At 52.8% G+C, this 20,830-nt stretch overlaps 3 protein-coding genes and 2 long non-coding RNA genes across 6 annotated transcripts; all 5 read left to right on the top strand.

Annotated features, from left to right (window-relative positions):
• Positions 1-145: 145 nt before the first annotated feature.
• LOC135579208 (uncharacterized) lies at positions 146-8,383 on the top strand. 2 transcript variants are annotated; one of them, XR_010471896.1, is made up of 6 exons: positions 146-3,889; positions 3,972-4,085; positions 4,597-7,271; positions 7,456-7,629; positions 7,980-8,021; positions 8,178-8,383. It is a non-coding gene; the product is annotated as an uncharacterized LOC135579208 (long non-coding RNA). The 2 variants fall into 2 exon arrangements; XR_010471895.1 differs by having other exon boundaries at positions 146-4,085.
• A 233-nt stretch (positions 8,384-8,616) lies between these two features.
• LOC135579195 (T-cell activation Rho GTPase-activating protein-like) lies at positions 8,617-10,317 on the top strand. Its single transcript, XM_065059543.1, has 4 exons — positions 8,617-9,209; positions 9,446-9,607; positions 9,691-9,800; positions 9,915-10,317. Exons 2-4 carry the CDS (start codon positions 9,566-9,568, stop codon positions 10,315-10,317), a joined length of 555 nt encoding a protein of 184 aa, XP_064915615.1. The 5' UTR covers positions 8,617-9,209; positions 9,446-9,565.
• A 21-nt stretch (positions 10,318-10,338) lies between these two features.
• LOC110360837 (uncharacterized) lies at positions 10,339-11,904 on the top strand. Its single transcript, XR_010471965.1, has 3 exons — positions 10,339-10,458; positions 10,606-11,404; positions 11,778-11,904. It is a non-coding gene; the product is annotated as an uncharacterized LOC110360837 (long non-coding RNA).
• Positions 11,905-14,914: 3,010 nt separating this feature from the next.
• LOC110360834 (uncharacterized) lies at positions 14,915-17,807 on the top strand. Its single transcript, XM_065059266.1, has 7 exons — positions 14,915-15,485; positions 15,576-15,695; positions 15,890-16,063; positions 16,415-16,456; positions 16,623-16,707; positions 16,812-16,865; positions 17,182-17,807. Exons 1-7 carry the CDS (start codon positions 15,454-15,456, stop codon positions 17,611-17,613), a joined length of 939 nt encoding a protein of 312 aa, XP_064915338.1. The 5' UTR covers positions 14,915-15,453; the 3' UTR covers positions 17,614-17,807.
• Positions 17,648-20,436, top strand: LOC135579170 (T-cell activation Rho GTPase-activating protein-like). Its single transcript, XM_065059270.1, has 9 exons — positions 17,648-17,820; positions 18,035-18,196; positions 18,281-18,390; positions 18,505-18,700; positions 18,931-19,048; positions 19,205-19,260; positions 19,629-19,720; positions 19,807-19,968; positions 20,302-20,436. The coding sequence occupies exons 2-9, from the start codon at positions 18,155-18,157 to the stop codon at positions 20,306-20,308; spliced, it is 783 nt and encodes a 260-aa protein (XP_064915342.1). The 5' UTR covers positions 17,648-17,820; positions 18,035-18,154; the 3' UTR covers positions 20,309-20,436.
• Positions 20,437-20,830: the final 394 nt, after the last annotated feature.

Genomic DNA, 20,830 nt, shown 5'->3' with positions numbered 1-20,830 from the left:
AGGAGGTGGCCGGCTCTGCCTTGCCCGCCGGGGAGCCCAGCCCCTGGCCCGGGGGGGAGCCAGGCAGGGCGGGAGCTGCTGCCGTTTCCTCCGCTCCGCAGCCTGCCCGCGGCGGGGACCGGCCCTGAGCAGGGACACCCGGGCCTGGCCCCGCCGAAGGGGAGCGGCTGGATGAGGGGAGAGGGCCTCACCTGGGCCTGCAGGTGATGGTGCCGGGAGAGGGGCCGTCAGAGCCCTGTGCCCGGGTTTCAGCAAACACCTTTATTTCTGATTTTGGACACCCCGTCTTGGGTAACTCGCCTCCTCCAGAGGTGGAGAGACGGCTCAGCACCCCCAAAATGAACCACTACCCACGGTGCTGTCCCCTGCCCCACAGCGGGGACCCTCGTGGAGTCGATTCCCCGAGCGGCTGCTTTGGTGGGACACCTGTCCCACCAGACACGGCCTGTGGCAGCGGCCGAATTGCGGCCCCTTGGCCAAGCCGAGCAGCAGCTCCTTTCAACTCCTCCCCGCCAACCCACTAATGAGACACGGTAATTGCATAAGCCGGCCGGCTGCGGATGGCTCGTTACAGAGCGGGAGCTCCTATTTACATGTTGTGTCTGTAGTTATGCAACGTGGCGAAGCTCCGGCCGAGGCCACCAGCCCTGCTCGCGGCTGCAGCGCAACGCCAGGAATCCCTCGCCCTTTACCACAGCAGGAGTGACTTGTCCCAGCAGGCATGCTGTAATGATCCTGTTGACAAGTTTAGGGTCCTAGGGAGCAGGTGGAATTGAGGAAGGCTTTCTTCTGGCTTCCTCGCTACTGGGATTTGGTGGCATGAACATCCCTTTGGCAATGTGACACGGTGACGGGGCTTGGCCTGTTTTCTGCAGGACCTCACGTGGGTTGCTTGGCTTTTCGTGGCACTTACCTTGGTGAATATCACCGTCTTTCCTCCTCTGAGGTGCTCTGAGGATTAATTACTCACGTTGTGCAAAGTGGAGTGGAAGAAGCTAAGCCACTGCAATATTTAGGGTTTCAATATGACAGCGTGTTGGGAAATGCTTGCAATCAGTAGGTGATGGCATGTGAGAAATCAAGAGCTACCGAGAGTAAGTAAAGATTGTGCAAGTGTTTAGACGCTTGGTTATTTTTTCAGTAATACCCACTAATTCAGGGGTGTTTTCATCTCTGGATGCCCAGCTGGAGATGGATCATAGAAGCTTATGTTTGTACATGCAGCTTTGCTGAAAGTCACCTTCTGAAGTCATGGCTTCTCCAGCTGTACCAGCACAGCTGGACACGAAGGCAGCAGCCATCCTGGTGGCCCAGGTTGTGGTGTGGGAAAACCACTGCACTATTTTCTTCATGGCAAAACACTGGCTGTCAGCTGACTCTGTGTGGAAAAAGAACCTTCCTCCAATACTGCCAGGAGACTGAGTCGTAAACAGTGCAGTGACATGAAGCCATCACACGTTAGAAACAGCTGGCTTGCGAGCAGTGAGTTGAGTGCACCCGTAAGTTCACCACAAAGAGGAACTGGAGTTAGCTTGATGGTTTTATCAGCTCCTGTGTGCTGCTCCCCTCTGTCTTCACCAGTGCTGACACCAGCTGCATTATGCTTTTCTTTTTTCCTGCTGGCCCAAGAGAGAACAGAAATCACCCAAAGCTTTTTATTTTTATTTAGTGGTGCGGTGTTTTATGATGCCCAAAGAGCTCTTTATAGAACACATCGTCTTTTCCTCTGCTGTACAAGGAGCCACTTAATTGGATAAGATTAAATATGTTGCATATAAAATCAGGCCAGCCACTCCTTTTTGCCAAAGCATGAATTCTTGTGAGGAGAGAGGTCATCATTATGTCTTTGTTTTCTAGCTGGTTTTAATTGAACTTTTGCATTTCGAAATAAATAGCAAGTCTTGGCTATTTGGCTAGCTGCTTTGCCTCGTGTTTGCCTTTTTTGGTGTGTTTTCTGAAAAGCAGCACAAATGCAACATTTGTTCTGTTGACCATGGAAAGACTGACTGGAACGACCTGCAGTATGAAGTTATAATGGGGGAGGATGCTCATGTGTTTTTAAAACACTGGCGATCTGTGCCTCTCTGTTTCTGTGCCACATTATCCTCTTGCCCCATAGCACCCCAGGAGGACATTGAAAATCCTGTTTGCACCACAAACGAGGTGAGGCAGGCAGAGCAGGAGCTGTGTGCTGCTGCTCCTCTGAAAAAGGGAGAGGTCTGAGCCAAATCTGTTCCCTCACCCGTGCAGTCCTTTTAAAATCATCTGCACAAAGTGGGCCCCGTTCAGTATTTCTGCGAGCCTTCTCGACATGGAAGGTCTTGAGTTTTCATGCTTGAGGGCCTGAGCTTGCAGACCTTGTGGTAGTACACAATAAATATTTGTGCTCCGCTGAAATAATGCTGAGGTACAAGTAACTGAACTTGGCTGGTTGGCCAAGTACAAAAAACCTCGTGGATAGGTATTGTCCTCCATTTCTGGGTTCATACAGCCCTTTGCTCAGCGGGAGCTTGGGAGTCTTGAAATACTGAGAATTGCATAAAGATTAAAAAGAAGTGCCATGGTGTGAAAACCATTTGGGAACAGTTAATGACTTGCCCAGCCCATCCACCAAAGCCATTGCTGAGAACTTGCAAACCCAGAACATCATCTTAATCCCCGCACCTTGTATCTTGCAGCCACTCCCTTTGATGATTTAAAAAGGTGTATCTAATTCTTAGCTGGCCTTCACTGGAAAGGAATGCAGAACGATCGCAGTTTTGGTGTGGTGTAATTACCCTGCATTTCTTGCCCTGTTACCACTGACATTGCGCTCCTCACGGCTGGCTTTATAGGCTGACTTGTACAACCTCTCTGGTTTGTTTTGCTTTTTTAATGACATTGGTGAGAAGATGGGAGGTGTTTTCTGGTTTCGTGGAAGCTTCTTTTGGTTTCTGGGTGGCAAGGCACTGAAGTCCTGTTTTTTGTAAGACTTGGAAAAAGCTGAGTAATACAATGAAGGAGAAAGTCTGGGAATAAGTTTGATTCCACGGTTGGAGCCAAGTCTATAATAGCTCAGAGGAATTACTCCTTTTAAGAATTATAGCAATAAAACTGCAGTGCTGATAAACAATTGGGTTGGGTGGTTTTCTTTTGACCTTTGTAGCTTTGCTGCTGCAAATCCTCATGCAGAGGTCTGGGAGACCAAACCTGACGCTGCACAGATTTGCCGTGGGTGGGTGCCCAAGGCTTCGGCGAGGATGATGCTGACCACGTGTCACAAGGGCCCAGAGAGCAGGTTGGGAGATGTTGTACCTGCTCTCTTGCTGTGTGGCTTTGAAGTGTCCTGAGGATGATTCCCCTGGCACTGTGTACCGAGACTAAAGTGCAGAGTGCCACGTACCTGCACTTCATAATCCTGCCCTCCCATGCTCACCCGTGGGAAAGACAAATGACAGTTATCGGTATGGACAGGGTGTTTAACACGCCTGTGCGCTTTCACAGGCTAGTGCTCTCACATCTTCATGGATGGACGAGGGAATCCAGGGCTGTGAGCAGCATCCCCCTCTTGACATTTATTTCAGGTGGCTTCCATGCTTTTTGTTGCCCCCTGAATTATTCTGGTCTGAGTCTTGCCCTTAGGGGTTCCAGCTCTGGCTGTGCAGGAATCCAGTGCAGAATTCAGTTTTCTGGGGTTCTCAGTAACAGAGATTGTGTAAACCGGTGTTTAAGGAGATAGTCCTGGTGAGTGAGTCACTTGTTCGCACATAGAACTGCTGCACGTCTGGTGCATAGTACGTGTGTATCAGAAATATTTGTCTTGCAGATTGTTTTTTGCCAAGAAAGGTTGGACCAGGTGATCCTTCTTTACTGGATCGTTATTTCGTGAAATCTGCACTAGGAACCAAGGGTATGTACCTAAAGGAATGTCAGATAAGGCATTAGTTACTGGTTGAAGGTTGTTCATGTTCAGGATAGTTCAGCTCTTCCAGTCCCTTCCACGGAGAACTGATGTCCAAAGCCATGGAGCAGGCAGAGGTAATACCTGCGAAGTTGCAGCAGGAGCTGCAGGCATCCACAGGAGACAGAGTTATATAAACTCGGAGGTTGGTCTTTTATGATGTGTCTTATTTCGGGCTCCCTTAGTATTATTGATATCCTATCTCAATAATTTTATCGTGAATCTCATGATGTTGTCTCTTTTTCCCTTCAGTTTCACTTTGGAGGACGTTGTCCTGTCATATGTATCTGGCTTTTATTTTGTTAATGTATTTGTTTTTAGAGAGGCAATTTCTAGCTTTTTTTTTTTAATGAGGCAAATTCTAGCAATTTCTGAATGTGTCTACTTTACTAAAAACTGAAATATAGTGGAAAATGAAAATGACTATAATATATATATATATTTACTATTATGATTTTCATGCCAACCTCATGAATTTAAAGATGGAGATTCATGACCATGATGCATTGTGCCTGTATACATCTACCAGAGGATGTGGAAGAAGACTGGAAAACGGCATTTTTTTAAAGTGTCAAAATGTGAAAAAGGTTTTTCTATGTACATTTTAAATTATTAGTGACTGCTTCTCATCCTCTTTCTCCCTGTCCCCCGACAAGGGGTAGCCTTCCCATTTTGGAAAGAGAGAAGATGCACTTGTCATCCTCACGGCAGCGGCCCAGGGAGAGCTGCAGACAGAGGGGGGGACTGACTGTGGGTACTCCAGGCACAGGAAAAGCCGTGCACACCCTTGAACGAGGCACAGGGCCTTAGGGATCTCCTTGCTAAGCAGATGGCAACACTGCCTTTGTGCTGACTGGAAACCCTGGATGCTGCTTTCCCACAAAAATGCTGAAAGAGAATTGAAGCCCATGGCTGTTGAGCACTGTAACACAGGACTGAGCACAGGCAAACACAACACAAACAGCTGAAATGACGAGTTCCCCATGGCAACAAGAACTCATCTTAGAGTCACATTTTGGGGCGTATTTTCTTCTGTCTTAAAACTCTCCTGACCTTTACCAGGCTATGACAGCACTTCACAGTATCACAGTATCACAGTATGTTTGGCATTGGAAGGGACCTCAAAAGATCATCTAGTCCAATCCCCCTGCTGGAGCAGGAACGCCTAGGTGAGGTCGCACAGGAACATGTCCAGGCGGGTTTTGAATGTCTCCAGAGAAGGCTGCTCTAGGTTCTGTCAAGCCACCTGGGGCATGATGGTCCTAGGAAATCCAGCCTTCAGCTATCTCAGGCCCTGGAGACCTGTTGGAGAGACTGGAGCAAAGAAGAGGCAGCCTTAGTGCAAGGGCATCTGGTGGGATCAGTTGGAAGAGGATGCGATCAGGCCACACTTGAGCAAAATGGAGATGCCCAAGTCCCTGATGGGCTTCGCTGGGGTGCACCATCAAGTGCTGAGGGAGCTGGCAGATGGGTTTGCGAGGCCAGTCTTGCAAGGGAAAAAAGGGAGATGTGCCTGAAGACTAGAAAGAAAGCAAACACCACATGGCCTGATGGATGGAAAATTGTCAGTGTCTGGGCACAGATGTTGCTGTCCAATGGCACCAAGTTCAGTTGCGATCCAGGAACCAGCAGAGAACGCCAAGTGGCTCATGGACTGGGAATGATATAGGGAAATTTACTTTGATATTAAAATCCTGTCTGCTCTAGAAGTTGACTCTTTTTTCTCAAATTATTATTTTTTTTTTTATTAAGAAGGGGTCATGGGGAGGGGCATGAATGATTTATCTTCATGGCTTCTAAAACATGGATTGTAGTGGTGTTATGGTTTAACCCAAGCTATCAATTTAACCATGATAATTGCTTGTTCACTCCCCTCTGCCCCCAAATAGGGGAGAGAATCAAAAGGGAAGAGAGAAGCTTGAATTGAGATAAACACAGTTTAAACAAATAGCAGAATAGGAGTAAGCTACTAGTAAATATATATAAAATAGAAATAGAATATAAAATAAAAGATATTCAATGCAGTTCATCACAAGCTACATCCACAACAAATAGCTGATCCTGGAGAGAGAAAAGGAGAAAAAGGCAGAAAGGCCCAGAGGCCTCTGTAAAACAGCAGTATGGCAAAAGGCCAAACTAAAGAAAGTCCTGAACAGAACCCCCCCTGAACAAGTCTCTGTCCTGGATCCGACAGAGAGTGAGCAGAGAGAGAATCTGGAAGATCACAGCTCTCCTTAAATATGAAGCATGACACTAATGGGATGGGATATTCTTATTTATCAGTCTGGATGTCAGTCAAGCTCTGCCCCATCCATGCTGCCCTTCCATGCCGTCTCACACCTGTGGATAGAGCACTCAGAACATCCTTGGCTTTCAGACCAGAGCAATTAAAAACATTACCTCTGTCCTGGGGTGTTATCTCTTGTGCTCAAACAAAATTCAAACAATGACAGCACTAGCTACAAAAAAGAAAGATTTCTAACTGAATGAAGAAAATTAACCTATTTTCAGTCAAACCATCACAAGCGGTCAAGATAGATTATGCTTTTCTCATGGAAGTTTTCATGTTTGACCAATCTGCTGATCCATAGCCCATGGAGTTCAATAAACATCTCTGACTTCTCTCCTTTGACTTAAGAGCTCGATGCAACCTCCTGTCACTGGGGTTAGTGCAATTACTGCAGATAATCTGCTCTCTACCATCTCATAATCTAGGCTGCCTCCTATCAAATGACCTATGTGAGAATACAACCAAGTGTTACACATCACATGGACACTATGAAGAGATGTGACGTTCAAATACAAAAGTTTGAACAGCTTTTAATAACTTGCAGGAATAGAAAGGGGAGGCTCTGTATATATAACACAAAACAATAATGCAGATTTTCTGCACTGAATTCTAAACCTTCTGTGATGATTTGTGTCAAATCAAAGCTCACATCAGCAAGGCTCTGTGCTGCACTCTGCAGGTCCTGTTCCCATTCAGTGACCTGCAAGGTGGAGCAGAGTGTCCCCTGAGACAGCAGGCAGTGGCACACAAGTCGGAGAGAGGGTGGTGCTGGCAAGCAGAAGGACCTGGACAGGCTGGAGAAAGGGGCTGACAGGAATGTCCTGCCTTTCAAGCAGGGGAAGAGCAAGCTTGGGGACACGCGGGCACGGCCGGGCCCCGCAGCGGCGGCATTTCTCATGCCCGCCGCTCTCTGCTGGGCAGGGAGGCTCTCAGCGACACCGAGCCGGTGCTGAGCGCGGACGTGTGGCTGACCCGGGGCCGCAAGAGGAGCAAGAGGCGCCTTCTCCTCCTCCAGGAGGACCTTCTCATCGCCAAATTGCAGTAAGAGCCTCAGAGCCCAGCTGCCTTTCCCCCATCCCTGGCCCTGGGAGCTGGGCAGGGCCATCCTGGCACCAGCCCCAGGTGCCGGATTCACCAATGGCTGTGCCAAGGGCAGGAGGGGACAGGTCTGTGCCTGGGGGGACCCCAAGGAGGGAGGCCACCCCAACTCACTGCCTCTCTGCAGACGTGGCAGCACCCTGCGCCCACAGCTCCGCCTGGCCCTGGACCCGCTGTGGGTGCTGAGTGGTGGGAAAAAGGTGGCGCGGGAGGAAGAAGAGGAGGAAGAAGTGGACAGCGATGAGGATGGGAGCTGCCTCATCTTCATCTGGGCCAGCGGCTACTGCATTGCCCATTTCAGGTGAGTCGTGGCACCACGTGCCATGGCTGGGCAGGAGAGGTTCCCATCTGTGCCCATGCCAGTCTGGGAATGGCCTCTACCTCCCGTGCAGAGCCTGGGCAGGGAGGGAGGGGGCATTGCCACGTCCTGCATCCCCTGCTCAGCTCTCGGTGACCAGAAGGGAAGGGCAAAAGCAGCTGCTTTGGCAGGACAGAGGGAGCCAGGGCTTGGTCAGCGCCTCTGTCATGTCCCAAAAGGCTTCGTCCTGTCCCTGTTTCCTTCCCCAGGGGGCAGGGCTGTGCAGGTGACTATATCTGCCCATGGGCTGGGGAGCAGTGGGGCCTGATGCTCTTTCTCCTCTCTTTCTGCAGCTCACGGGCACTGAAGGACCTGTGGCTGAACACACTGCTGGGGTAAGGTGGGGGGATGCTCCAGGGGAACACAGCTCCCCAGCTGGGGAGAGGTGACCCCATGGCTGCAGGCAGCTCTTGGGAGGAGCTTCCTGACAAGGAGAGAAGAGGTGGGTCGGGGCTCACCCAGCTGTCACCCTCTCCCTTCGTGTTGCACAGGACAACTGAAGGAGTCAAGAGACTCTGAGTGACCTGCCTGCCATCGCTGAAGTTACTGGAGAAGAAACTAAGCTGCCCCGATGCCATGAGTGTCTGTCTGTCCTGGGCTCTGTCCCCGATCACTGCTCCTCCAGCCCAGCAGCAGAGCCATGGCTGCTCACCCACTTCCCCTCCTTCTCTCTTGCCCAGGGGAGGACGTTCAACACCAGGAGCCTGCAGAGGCTGATGGAGTGCCAGGCAAAGGTGCGAATGGCTGCCTTTCACCTGCCTCTGGCTGTGCCGGGGTGCCAGGGATGTGCGGCAAGGGGAGTGAGGTTGTGCTGGATGGAGGGAGGGTCCCATGCTGCCATTCAGGGAGTGGAGCGGGTTGGGAAGCCCATGGAAAAACCAGCACATCTTCACTGGCAGTGCTGAGAGGAAACCTGTTGTGTGGGGCAGAGAGTCTGGGAGGGGAGAGGGTCCCAGCTGTGTCACGCTCAGGCTGCTGGTGCTGGTGGCAGTTCGCTGGTGGCCCTTTGTGCTGCAGGGCTGCTCTTTCAGCACAGCCTGGTTCTTGCAGGCTGATCCCAAGGAAAGGCCTCCACCAGCCCCATCTGGAAATGGAGGAGAACTTGGTCACTCGGCAGGTGAGTTTTGTCAAGAAATGCAACCTCCAGCAAGCGGTGGAGCTGTGCTCACTTGTCTCTTGAGTGTCACCATGCAGGATGGGCATCCTAAGGGAGGATGTCACCTGGAGGAGCAAGGACACCACTGTTCAGGGGCCACTGCTCAGCTCAGCTCTGCAGGCAGGGCAGGCAGGACAGGGCAGGCAGGCTCCATTGACGGGCTATTGCTCTGTTTTCCTTTGCAGCAGGAGGCAGCAGCAGCAGCAGCAGCAGGAGGAGGGGGCTGCCCTGGCCCTTCGCTCTGCGGCGCAGCCCGGCCACTTCCCAGGCGCCAGGGCAGGAGGGCTCTGTCTGCAGCAGGGCGCTGTTTGGCCAGCCCCTGGCAGCCCTCTGCGGGGAGGACGGCACACTGCCCCAGCCCATCCAGGTAACCAGCCGGGACAGGGGGTCCCCAGCCCTCCCTCCAGATGATGCACGGAGATGCTGGTTGTGCCCAGGGTCTCCTGACATGGGGTATTGGGCTTTTCAGCTGTGTCTCGCATTTCTGCTCTCAGCTCCTTTGCAAGACGAGGATGCCCAGTATGGGATAGAGCTCTGGCTCTGGCCATCACAGTTTAAAGGCATCTTATCAGCCAAACCTCTGTTCTCCTCCCTGTCCTGCAGGAGCTGCTCGCTGTTCTACGTTGGGAAGGACCATCGACGGAGGGGATATTTCGCAGAGCCGCCAGTGGAACAGCGCTTTGGGAGCTGCGTGAGGCCCTGGACTGTGGCCTGGACATCGACATGGGAAGCCAACCTGCAGATCTGTTGGCCGTCGTCTTGAAGGTGAGCACTTCCGATCTGCAGATGCAGGAGCTCCTGGCTGGTCTGGCGTTTTTTAGGGCTCACCTGGACCCTTGTCATTGCAGGACTTCCTCAGAAACATCCCCTCCAAGCTCCTCGTGGAAGATCTGTATGAGGAGTGGATGGCAGCCATGGAGAGGAGCAGCATGGAGGAGAAGATGGAGGAGATGAAAGTGTAAGTGCAGCCAACAGGCTGAATGTTGAGTAGGAGCCATGACCACTGGCCAAGACTACCTGGAAAACTGTATGACATACCTTCTTTGTACATCTTGTGTTCTTTTTTCCTTAGGGTGGCCAAGAAGTTGCCAGCGGCCAATCTGCTGCTCCTGAAGGAGCTGCTGTCCCTCCTCCAGCACATTGGCCACAACGCAGCCACCAGCAGGATGACCTTTAACAACCTGGCCATCTGCGTTGGGCCCAATCTGCTGAGCCCACCCAAGGAGGAGCTGCTGCCGCTGGACGCCCTGCTGCAGGTCACACAGAAGGTATGCTGTCTGGAGCAGCCGGCTGCAGCCTTCCCGGCCCATCAGAGCTCGGCTGCTCGCAGCTCTCTGGATGCCTTCTCCTCCCTGGAGCCAGTGCTGGTGGGGGGGCTGCCTGGAAGAGCAGCCCCACAGCCACAGCCTCCTGCGCAGAGGCGAGGCTCAGGAGCGGGAAAGGCTGCTTGGTGCCTTTTCAGGCAGCTGGGTTGACACCAAGGCTTTGATGTGTGCAGGTGAACATGCTGGTGGAGTTTATGATGGAGAACCTCAGTGACATCTTTTGGGAGGAGACAGCTGGTCTCTCCTGTCCGTCTTCCAAGGAGTCACCAGTACCCATGGAAAGATCCACTGGTAAGGGGAAGGACTCGTGGTTGTCACAGACAGTTATGAGAAATTCAGTGTCAAGAAAGTATCTGGTGTAGGGCTTTGGCATGAATTTACTTTATGTGCTGCTTCATTTCAGGAAGTCACTTTGTTGCCCTTGATTTTGCTTTCTAGATGGGCATGTGGAAGAGCAAAGTGGCCCTGCAGGCAGAGTAGACAAGGACCATCAGGTAAAATCCTTTCTGGATGCCCCCCCTCTCTGCAGAACAGCCTCCAAGAAGCTGGGTGAAGCACAGTGGTGGAGGGTGAAATGGCAGAGGCATGACCATTCCAGAAAAATCAGGACAACTTGTCCTGGGTCAGAGGTTTGTTTTTGTCGAGGCCAAGGAGCTGCTGTGCCTCCTCCTGGCAGCTGATCCCTCATGCGTTTGGGATTCCTTTTCCTCGTGGAATTATACACTGTAAGGAAAACAAATGGTGAATGATGCGAACCAGGATCTTCTCTGTAGATTTAAGGTGTTGATTTGGCAGTCTGTCACCAACTACTCCATGTCTTCTCTTGCCGCATTTTAACTCCCATATTTCTCATTCAGGCACCTCCAACTTTTCCTCCAAGCACCGCCGAGAGTGCGGCAGAGTCCCTGGGTCGCCCGGAACAGCTGAGGACTCTTTCAGAGGATAGAAGGTAAAAAGAGCTCACGTTTCTTAAAATCAGTACTGACCAAATGTGGCTGTAATTAAACTAAGAACTTTGCCAGTGGATTGTGTCTTTCCCTGTCTAATCACATTGTGGGATGGAAAGGTTTGCAGGCTCTGCCCAGGACAAGGAAATCAGAAGAAACTGCAAGAGAAGACATGCCGGTGGAGATGAGGGTGACATTGACATAGAAGAGAAGAGGAGGAAGAGAAACAACGTGTTTGGGGATGGAAAACTAAGAAGATACAGGAAGGTGCAGAGGTTCAGGAAGCCCAGGTGCGTACCAGACTCTCCTGCCCATCTTTCCCAGCTCTCAGAACTGCTCTCAGTCTGTCCAACTCACTGGCAAGGGGCGGCAAGGGATGGTGCTGTGCAGGTTTGTAAATAACTGGGTGTCAGCTCCCCAGGAGTTCCCAATGGAGCCCTGCTGCGTGGCACTGAGACACTGGGCATCTCTGCACAGGTCTCTCAGGGCATCACCCACGGGGATGAGGTGACAGAGCCATCCCGGAGCCACTGCAGCCACAGCTCTCTCTGCTGGGCTGTCCACAATTCCTTGTAAACGCTGTTCCCCAAGGAAAGGGGAGCCAAGTCTTGCCTATTCCTGCCTTTGTGGGTTTATCGGTGCATTCCGACTCTCTCGTTGCAGGTCCCGTCTTCCTTTGACCGGTTGTGCCCTGTGATTCTTGGTGTTGAATGTTTGGAATAAAGTGTTTTGGAAGTTACAAGAAAGTGTTTTTAAAATGTTCACTTCCCCGCGGTTGATGTTCACAATAGGGGGTTTTTGTTCTCTGTTCTGACTATGTCTGCTGTATGATTTTTCGCACTGGGTTGATGTTATTTGGTAATGAATCCTTGGGGAGGAGGTTGGGATCATCCCTGTGCCAGCATCCTTGCCAGTGGCATCAGGGCTGAGTTCAGGTGCCTGAGGAGTCAAACCGCAGCACAGTCACACAGGGGGGGGGAGGCTGGACAGGACCTCTCGGGGGTGAGTGTTCCCTCAGCTCCTGCTGGGATTGTGGGCACCACACAGCTCCTGCTAAGGCCTGATGTGTGCTGGGAGCAGCGCCATGAGCTCAGGGCGAGGGCAACATGTTGGCAGACACGCTGGCCAGGAAGGGCTGAAGGTCCTTGTGCAGCCACCATCACCTGCAGCTTGCTGTCCTCTGCAGCCACCATCCTTGCATCCTGATTGTTGGGCACTTTCTTCACAATCCCCTTCCTCATGGCAATGGGATATACTAAACTCCCAAACTGGGCAGCACAAATGCCTTGGCTCACCCTAAAAGCTTTAGAAACGGCTCCAGCAGCAGCCAGAGTGCTGAGGCTTTTGTGCATTCTGGTGTTATACAGGGGACACCTGCAGCCTTACAGAGGAGGGAGGACGAGCACTCTCACCATGGATGAGCAGACGTTTTTGCTCAGAGGCTGTGGTGGTTTAAGCCTGGTCGGTGGCTGAGCACCACACGGCCACTTGCTCTCTCCACACCACAGGCATGTTGGGGAGAATGAGAGGGTAAAATGAAGAAAACTCCTGGAATAAGGTAACAACTGTTTTGTGATTAAATTACAAATTATCAACTAAAAAGGAGCCAGCCAAGATGACCATTAAACACTTAACCCCACACTGTTGCTCACTAGAATGTCAAATAGACAAACGATCCTTTTGGAATCGTCTCTGATTTCCTGCATTTTTCCTGAAATATCAAGGCTTTATAATTCATAATGGCTTCCCTTTGAATCAAGGTGTCGCGATGTAACCAAGCTGGCAATATAACCACGACAGCAGCTCTCACACTCTCCCCCTCTCACCCAAAAATATGGGAGACATTCGAAATGGAAGACAGAAATATCCTGCAGCTGCAGGTCAGAAATATCCACTAATATCCTACTACTACTACCTATCTCTATAAAAATGAAATAGTATATAAAATAAGAAATACTCAATGCAATTCCTCATGAACTGTGTCCACACCGAGCAGCCAGTTTCTGGAAGCAGCACCTGATCCTGAACAGACGATCCCAGAGACTGAAGAGAGAAAAAGGCAAAAAAGCCCAGAGCAATGAAAAACGTTTACTCTGTCCTGAAATGTTATCTTCTTGTTCTCTAACTAAGAACAAATAATGAACATACTAGCTATGAAAAAGAAAGGTTTCTAACTGCATGAATAAAATGAACTCCCTTTCAGTCAAACCAGCACACAAGCCATTGCTCAGTATCAACCGTTCAACCAGACACACACCATCCAAAGCCGACTTTGGATCTTTATTTGCCATCAGGAGGGCCTTGCACACAAACTTGTCCCTGTCTTTGTTGGCCACTTGGTGGGTGAACGTCACGGGTGCCAGGGAGGACTCCTTTCTGGTGCTCCTCCAACCAGATTCACCAAGGATAAAGCCTTGACACCCAAGTGTGATAAAGCCTAAACACCCAAGTGTGTTCGTTCCCCTACGAACATGAGTATTCCTGCCTCAGCTCACCACACATTTCGTTTCATGGTGGACCTGACTTATTTCAAAATCTTGGGGGTTGAAAGCTGGCACAGCAGCATTTGTGCCATTGACAGTCCCCCATCTTGGATAGTGTTCACCAAGAGGCATGTGTCTTTAGCAACAATGGTCATTTCTAGGGAAAACAGCTTGTTTGATTGATCAGGACCCTGCAGGGAAAACAGAAGAGCAGGGATGCGGACACAACATTTGCCACAAGTCCCATGGAGCACATTGCTCAAACGCAGCCCGCTGTGAGTTCCCCTGCTGCTGAGCCTGTGGGGATGGTCGGGGGATAAAGGATGAGACCTGACCTACCTGTCTGAAATACAGCTGTCGCCAGCCTCGGGGCAAGTGGAGCCAGGAGCTGGTCCTGCAAGACATTCATCCATCCAGGACACAGAATGGTTTCAGCAACTGTGGCTGTTCTGGAACTGGCTGTGCCATGTGCATCCCTGTCTATGAACAGGGATGTCCTACAGCTGAGAAGGAGTTTGAGATATTGTCCATGGCTAAAGGAGGGTGGTGGCCTCGGGCAGTGGCTGAGGCTTGGGGCTTGCATTGCCCATGACCAGTGATGGCTACATGGTGACAGAGGACGGACTTTCCCAGGGGAAGAGGCGTCAGGCAGTGGTTGAGATGGAGAACAGCTTCACCGTGGCTTTGGCTGTAGGTGGAAAGTTGTGGGTCAGAGAGGAATTGCACAGCATCTTGCACAGCACAGCACAAGTAAATGGATGTACAGCACGTTTTTATCTTGGTTTACTTTTTTCTGAAAGAGTCCTATGTTGGTAGCCAGTGCAGAGCAAAGGTCAGACAAAGTGGCTCACTGAATTGGAATGAAATAAGGAAATTCACTTGGATATATTAAGCCCAACAGCTCTACAATTGGAGTGTTTTTTTCTCTAGTTCTCTTTTTTTTTCTTTTTTTTTTTTTCTTTAAGAAAACTGTTATCAGGAGGGACACACATGATTTACTGTCAGAGATCCTAAAGTATACATTGTAGCAGTAAAGCAAGAATTTGCCTTTATCATGTACCTATTCCTTTCGGAACATGGTGAATTCAATCCACTGCTCCACAGCCCACGGAGTGCAACAGACACCTTTGACTTCTCTCCTTTGGCTCAAGAGCCCGATGACACCTCCTGTCACTGGGGTTAGCACAATTAATGTAGATAATCAGCTCTCTACCATCTCATAATCTAGGCTGCCTCCTACCTAAAGATCCGGGGATGAGAAAAGCCCCAAACCATACCAGACAGAACATGAGCACTACGAAGACAAGCAAAGCTCAAATCAAAAATGAGATGTTTTTAGAGACTTTAAGACCTTGCAGGAATAGAACAGGGAAGCACTGTTTATGTAATATAAAACAATGTGGATTTCTGCGTAGATTTTGGAGCCTTCCTTCACAAAGTGCCCTTGGGGCAAAGGCGGCTGCTGGGCTGCCGTAGGCAAAGCATGGGCAGCAGGTGCAGGGAGGTGGTCCTTCCCCTGGGCTGTGTCCTGCTCGGGGCTCCCCAGTGCAAGGCAGCCATGGCCATAGTGGAGAGAACCCCCAGGCCAGTGCCCCCCCAGGCCCCTCCCACTTTCCGTTGGGCTGGGACTGCTGGTCAGTTGGAGCCACCAGCCAGAAGAGACAGCAGGACGGAGCTGTGCTGGCACCCAGCAGCGCTGGCAGGAGGCAGGATCTGGCCCCGCAGCGCTGCCCCGGCACCAACACCAGCACCAGCACCAGCACTGACACCAGCATCAACACCCGCGCCGCGTCCTTGCTGTGGCCGTCTGCACCGCGTCCTTGTTGCACGGCCAGGGTCCTCCTGTCCCGGGCGGGATGGGCCAGGCCAACTGCTGCTGTGGCTCCAGGTGGGTTCCCCCTGCGGCTCGGGGACATGCGGGCACGGTCGGGCCCCGCAGCAGCGGCATTTCTCATGCCCGCCGCTCTCTGCTGGGCAGGGAGGCTCTCAGCGACACCGAGCCGGTGCTGAGCGCGGACGTGCGGCTGACCCGGGGCCGCAAGAGGAGCGAGAGGCGCCTTCTCCTCCTCCAGGAGGACCTTCTCATTGCCAAATTGCAGTAAGAGCCTCAGAGCCCAGCTGCCTTTCCCCCATCCCTGGCCCTGGGAGCCGGGCAGGGCCACCCTGGCACCAGCCCCAGGTGCTGGATGCACCTATGGCTGTGCCAAGGGCAGGGGGGGACAGGACTGTGCCTGGGGGGACCCCAAGGAGCAAGGCCACCCCCAGCTCACTGCCTGCATCTCCTCTCTGCAGACGTGGCAGCACCCTGCGCCCACAGCTCCGCCTGCCCCTGGACCAGCTGTGGGTGCTGAGCGGTGGGAAAAAGGTGGTGCGGGTGGAAGAAGAGGAGGAAGATGAGGACAGTGATGAGGATGGGAGCTGCCTCATCTTCATCTGGGACAGAGGCTCCTGCGTTGCCCATTTTGGGTGAGTTGTGGTGCCACGTGCCATGGCTGGGCAGGGGAGGTTCCCAACGTTGCCCATGCCAGTCTGGGAATGGCCTCTGCCCCCCGTGCAGAGCCTGGGCAGGGAGGGATGGGGCCATTGCCACGTCCTGCATCCCCTGCTCAGCTCTCGGTGAACAGAAGGGGAGGGTAAGAGCAGTTGCTCTGGCAGAACAGAGGGAGCCAGGGCTTGGGCAGTGCCTCTGTCCTGCCCCATGGGGCTCTGTCCTGTCCTTGTGTTCTTACCCCTGCGGCAGGGCTGTGCAGGCACCTGGCTCTGCCCAAGGGCTGGTGAGCAGCGGGGCCTGATGCTGTTTCTCCTCTCTTTCTGTAGCTCGCAGGCACTGAAGGAGCTGTGGATGAGCGCACTGCTGGGGTAAGGGAGGGGGATGCTCCAGGTGCAGATGGACAGGGGAACACAGCTCCCCAGTTTTGGAGAGGTGACCCCGCGACTGCGGGCAGCTCTTGGGCAGAGCTGCCTGATGAGAAAGAGGCGGCTCGGGGCTCAGCCAGCTGTCTCGCTCTCTCCTCCCGGTGGACAGAACAACTGAAGAATCCAAGAGACCCCGTGTGACCCACCTACCAACATTGAAGCTTGTGGAGAAGGAGCTAAACCACCGCCATGCTGTGAGTGTCTGTCTGTCCTGGGCTCTGTCCCCAAGCACCGCTCCTCCAGCCCAGCAGCAGAGCCATGGCTGCTCACCCGCTTCCCCTCCTTCTCTCTTGCCCAGGGGAGGACGTTCAACACCAGGAGCCTGCAGAGGCTGATGGAGCGCCAGGCAAAGGTGCGAATGGCTGCCTTTCACCTGCCTCTGGCTGTGCCGGGGTGCCAGGGATGTGCGGCAAGGGGGGTGAGGTTGTGCTGGATGGAGGGAGGGTCCCGCGCTGCCACTCAGGAAGCTGAGAGGGTTGGGGAGCCTGTGGAAAAACCAGCACATCTACACTGGCAGTGCTGGGAGGAAAGCTGTTGTGTGGGGCAGAGAGTCCCGGAGGGCAGAGGGTCCCAGCTGTGCCGCGCTCAGGCTGCTGGTGCTGGTGGCAGCTCGCTGGTGGCCCTTTGTGCTGCAGGGCTGCTCTTTCAGCACAGCCTGGTTCTTGCAGGCTGATCCCAAGGAAGGGCCTCTGCCAGCCCCATCTGGAAATGGAGGAGAACTTCGTCACTTGGCAGGTGAGTTTTGTCAAGAAAGGCAGCCTCCAGCAAGTGGTGTGTCTGTGCTCACTTGGCCCTTGAGTGTCACCATGCAGGATGGTCAGCCCAAGGGAGGATGTCAGCTGCAGAAGCAAGGACACCAACATGCAGTGCCTGCTGGACGTGGTTCTGTGGGGACACGCAGCCTCTGGTGCTGCCCACAGCTTGGAGGAGGGCAGGGCCACGGCTGTCCCAGGCTGTCCCACTGGCTCTCAGGATCCTCGAAACTGGAGACACCGAGCCAGAGCTGCGGCTCCAGCTGCCGCTCCCTGCCCGTCCTGCCGCAGCGCTCAGCTCAGCTCTGCAGGCAGGGCAGGCAGGGCAGGGCAGGCAGGCTCCATTGATGGGCTCTTGCTCTGTTTTCCTTTGCAGCAGGAGGCAGCAGCAGCAGCAGCAGGAGGAGGGGGCTGCCCTGGCCCTTTGCTCTGCGGCACAGCCGGGCCGCTGCCCAGGCGCCAGGGCAGGTGGTCTCCGGCTGCAGCAGGGCACTGTTTGGCCAGCCCCTTGCAGCCCTCTGTGGGGAGGATGGCACACTGCCCCAGCCCATCCAGGTAACCAGCTCGGACAAGGGGTCCCCAGCCCTCCCTCCAGATGATGCACGGAGAGGCTGGGTGTCCCCATGGGCTCCAAGACTTGGAATTGGGCTCTTCAGCCATGGCTTACACTTTTGTTCCCAGCCCAGTTTGGGATAGAGCTCTGGCTCTGGCCATCACAGTTGAAAGGCATCTTATCAGCCAAGCCTCTGTCCTCCTGCCTCTCCTACAGGAGCTGCTCGCTGTCCTGCATCAGGAAGGACCATCGACGGAGGGGATATTCCGCAGAGCCGCCAGCGGAACAGCAATTCGGGAGCTGCGTGAGGCCCTGGACCGTGGCCTGGACACCGACATGGGAAGCCAACCTGCAGATCTGTTGGCCGTCGTCTTGAAGGTGAGCACTTCTGACCTGCAGATGGAGGAGCTCCTGGCTGGTCTGGTGTTTTCTAGGGCTCACCTGGAGCCCTTGTCATTGCAGGACTTCCTCAGAAACATCCCCTCCAAGCTCCTCATGGAAGACCTGTATGAGGAGTGGATGGCAGCCATGGAGAGGAGCAGCATGGAGGAGAAGATGGAAGAGCTGAAAGTGTAAGTATAGGCAACAGGCTGAATGTTGAGAAGGAGCCATGACCACTGGTCAAGACTAGCTGGAAAGCTGTATAAAATATCTTCTTTGTTCATCTTGTGTTCCTTTTTCCTTAGGGTGGCCAAGAAGTTGCCAGCGGCCAATCTGCTGCTCCTGAAGGAGCTGCTGTCCCTCCTCCAGCACATTGGCCACAACGCAGCCACCAGCAAGATGACCTTTAACAACCTGGCCATCTGCGTTGGGCCCAATCTGCTGAGCCCACCCAAGGAGGAGCTGCTGCCGCTGGACGCCCTGCTGCAGGTCACACAGAAGGTATGCTGTCTGGAGCAGCCGGCTGCAGCCTTCCCGGCCCATCAGAGCTCGGCTGCTCGCAGCTCTCTGGATGCCTTCTCCTCCCTGGAGCCAATGCTGGTGGGGGGGCTGCCTGGAAGAGCAGCCCCACAGCCACAGCCTCCTGCGCAGAGGCGAGGCTCAGGAGCGGGAAAGGCTGCTTGGTGCCTTTTCAGGCAGCTGGGTTGAGACCAAGGCTTTGATGTCTGCAGGTGAACGTGCTGGTGGAGTTTATGATGGAGAACTACGGCAACATCTTTGGGGAGGAGACAGCTGGTCTCTCCTGTCTATCGGTGAAGGAGTCACCAGTACCCATGAAAAGATCCACACGTAAGAGGAAGGACGCATTTTTGTCACAGACTGGTTTTGGGACATGAGAAGTTTTAGCATCAAGAAGACATCTGGTGTAGGGCTTTGGCAGGGGTTTGCTTTATGTGCTGCTTCATTCCAAGCAATCACTTCTTTGCACATGCTTTTGCTTTCTAGATGGGCATGTGGAAGAGCAAAGTGGCCCTACAGGCAGAGCAGACAAGGACCACCAGGTAAAAACCTTTCTGGATCCCTCCCTCCCTCCCTCTGCTGGACGACATGAAAAAGCTGAGTGAGACACAGTGGTGGAGGGCAAAACGGCAAAGGTATGGCACCTGCACAAATACCAGGACAAAGTGTCACCAGTTGGAGGTTTGTTTCTCGTGAGGCCAAGGAGCTGCTGTGCCTCTTCCTGGCAGCTGATCCCTGGTGTGTTTGGGATTCCTGCTCCCCATGGAATTATACATTGTAAGCAAAACAAAGTGTGAGCTATGCAAACCAGGATCTTCTCTGTAGAGCTCAGGTGGCGATTGGGCAGTAAGTCACTTGCTACTCTATGTTGTCTCTTGCCAAGCTTTTAACTCCCAAATTTCTGCTTTAGGCACCTTCATCTTTCCCTCCAACCACCACTGGAAGTGTGGCAGAGTCCCTGGGGCTCCCGGAAGAGCTGAGGAGCCTTTCAGAGGATAGAAGGTAAAATGAGCTCGCTTTAGCTAAAATAAGTACTGTCTCCAGTGGATCGTGGCTTGCCATATCTAATCACACTGTGCAATGGAAAGGTTTGAAGGCTCTCCCCAGGATGAGGAAAAGAGAAGGAACAGGAAGAGAAAACACACCTGTGGAGATTACAGTGACAACAACGTGGAAAAGAAGAGGAGGAAGATGTTTGGGGATGGAAAACTAAGAAGACGGAGGATGGTGCCAAGGCTCAGGAAGCCCAGGTGTGTATCAGCCTCTCTTGCCCATCTTTCCCAGCTTTCAGCACTGCTCTCAGGCAGTTCAGCTTGCTGGGTGTCAGCTCCCCAGGGGCTCCCGATGGAGCCCTGCTGTGTGGCACTGAGACACTGGGCATCTCTGCACAGGCACAGGTCTCTCAGGGCATCACCCATGGGGATGAGTTGCCACAACCATCCCAGAGCCACTGCAGCCACAGCTCTCTCTGCTGGGCTGTCAACAGTTCCTTGTAAATGCTGTTCCCCAAGGAAAGGGGAACCAAGTTTTGCCTATTCCTGCCTTTGTGGGTTTATCAGTACTTTCTCTCTCTCTCGTTGCAGGTCCTGATTTCATGTTAAGAGTTGAATCCCTATGTTTTGTGCTGTTGATGTTCACAATAAAGTGTTTTTAAAGTCACAAGAAAATGTTTTTAAAATGTTTTTAAGTGTTTAAAATGTTCACAATAAAGTGTTTTTTCTTTGTTCTGACTATGTCTGCTGTATGATTTTTTTGGACTGGGGAGATGTTATTTGGTGATGAATCCTCGGGGAGGAAGTTGGGATCATCCCTGTGCCAGCATCCTTGCCAGTGGCATCAGGGCTGAGTTCAGGTACCTGAGGAGTCAAACCGCAGCACAGTCACACAGGGGGTGGGGGACGGACAGGACCTCTCGGGGGTGAGTGTTCCCTCAGCTCCTGCTGGGATTGTGGGCACCACACAGCTCCTGCTAAGGCCTGATGTGTGCTGGGAGCAGCGCCATGAGCTCAGGGCGAGGGCAACACCTTGGCAGACATGCTGGCCGGGAAGGGCTGAAGGTCCTTGTGCAGACAGTCACCTGCAGCTTGCTGTCCTCTGCAGCCACCATCCTTG

This window comes from Columba livia, chromosome 3 (genome assembly GCF_036013475.1).
Source record: "Columba livia isolate bColLiv1 breed racing homer chromosome 3, bColLiv1.pat.W.v2, whole genome shotgun sequence".
Taxonomy (NCBI): Eukaryota; Metazoa; Chordata; class Aves; order Columbiformes; family Columbidae; genus Columba; species Columba livia.
Note: the sequence above shows the minus strand (reverse complement) of the source record. Positions and strands in the feature narration are given on the sequence as shown.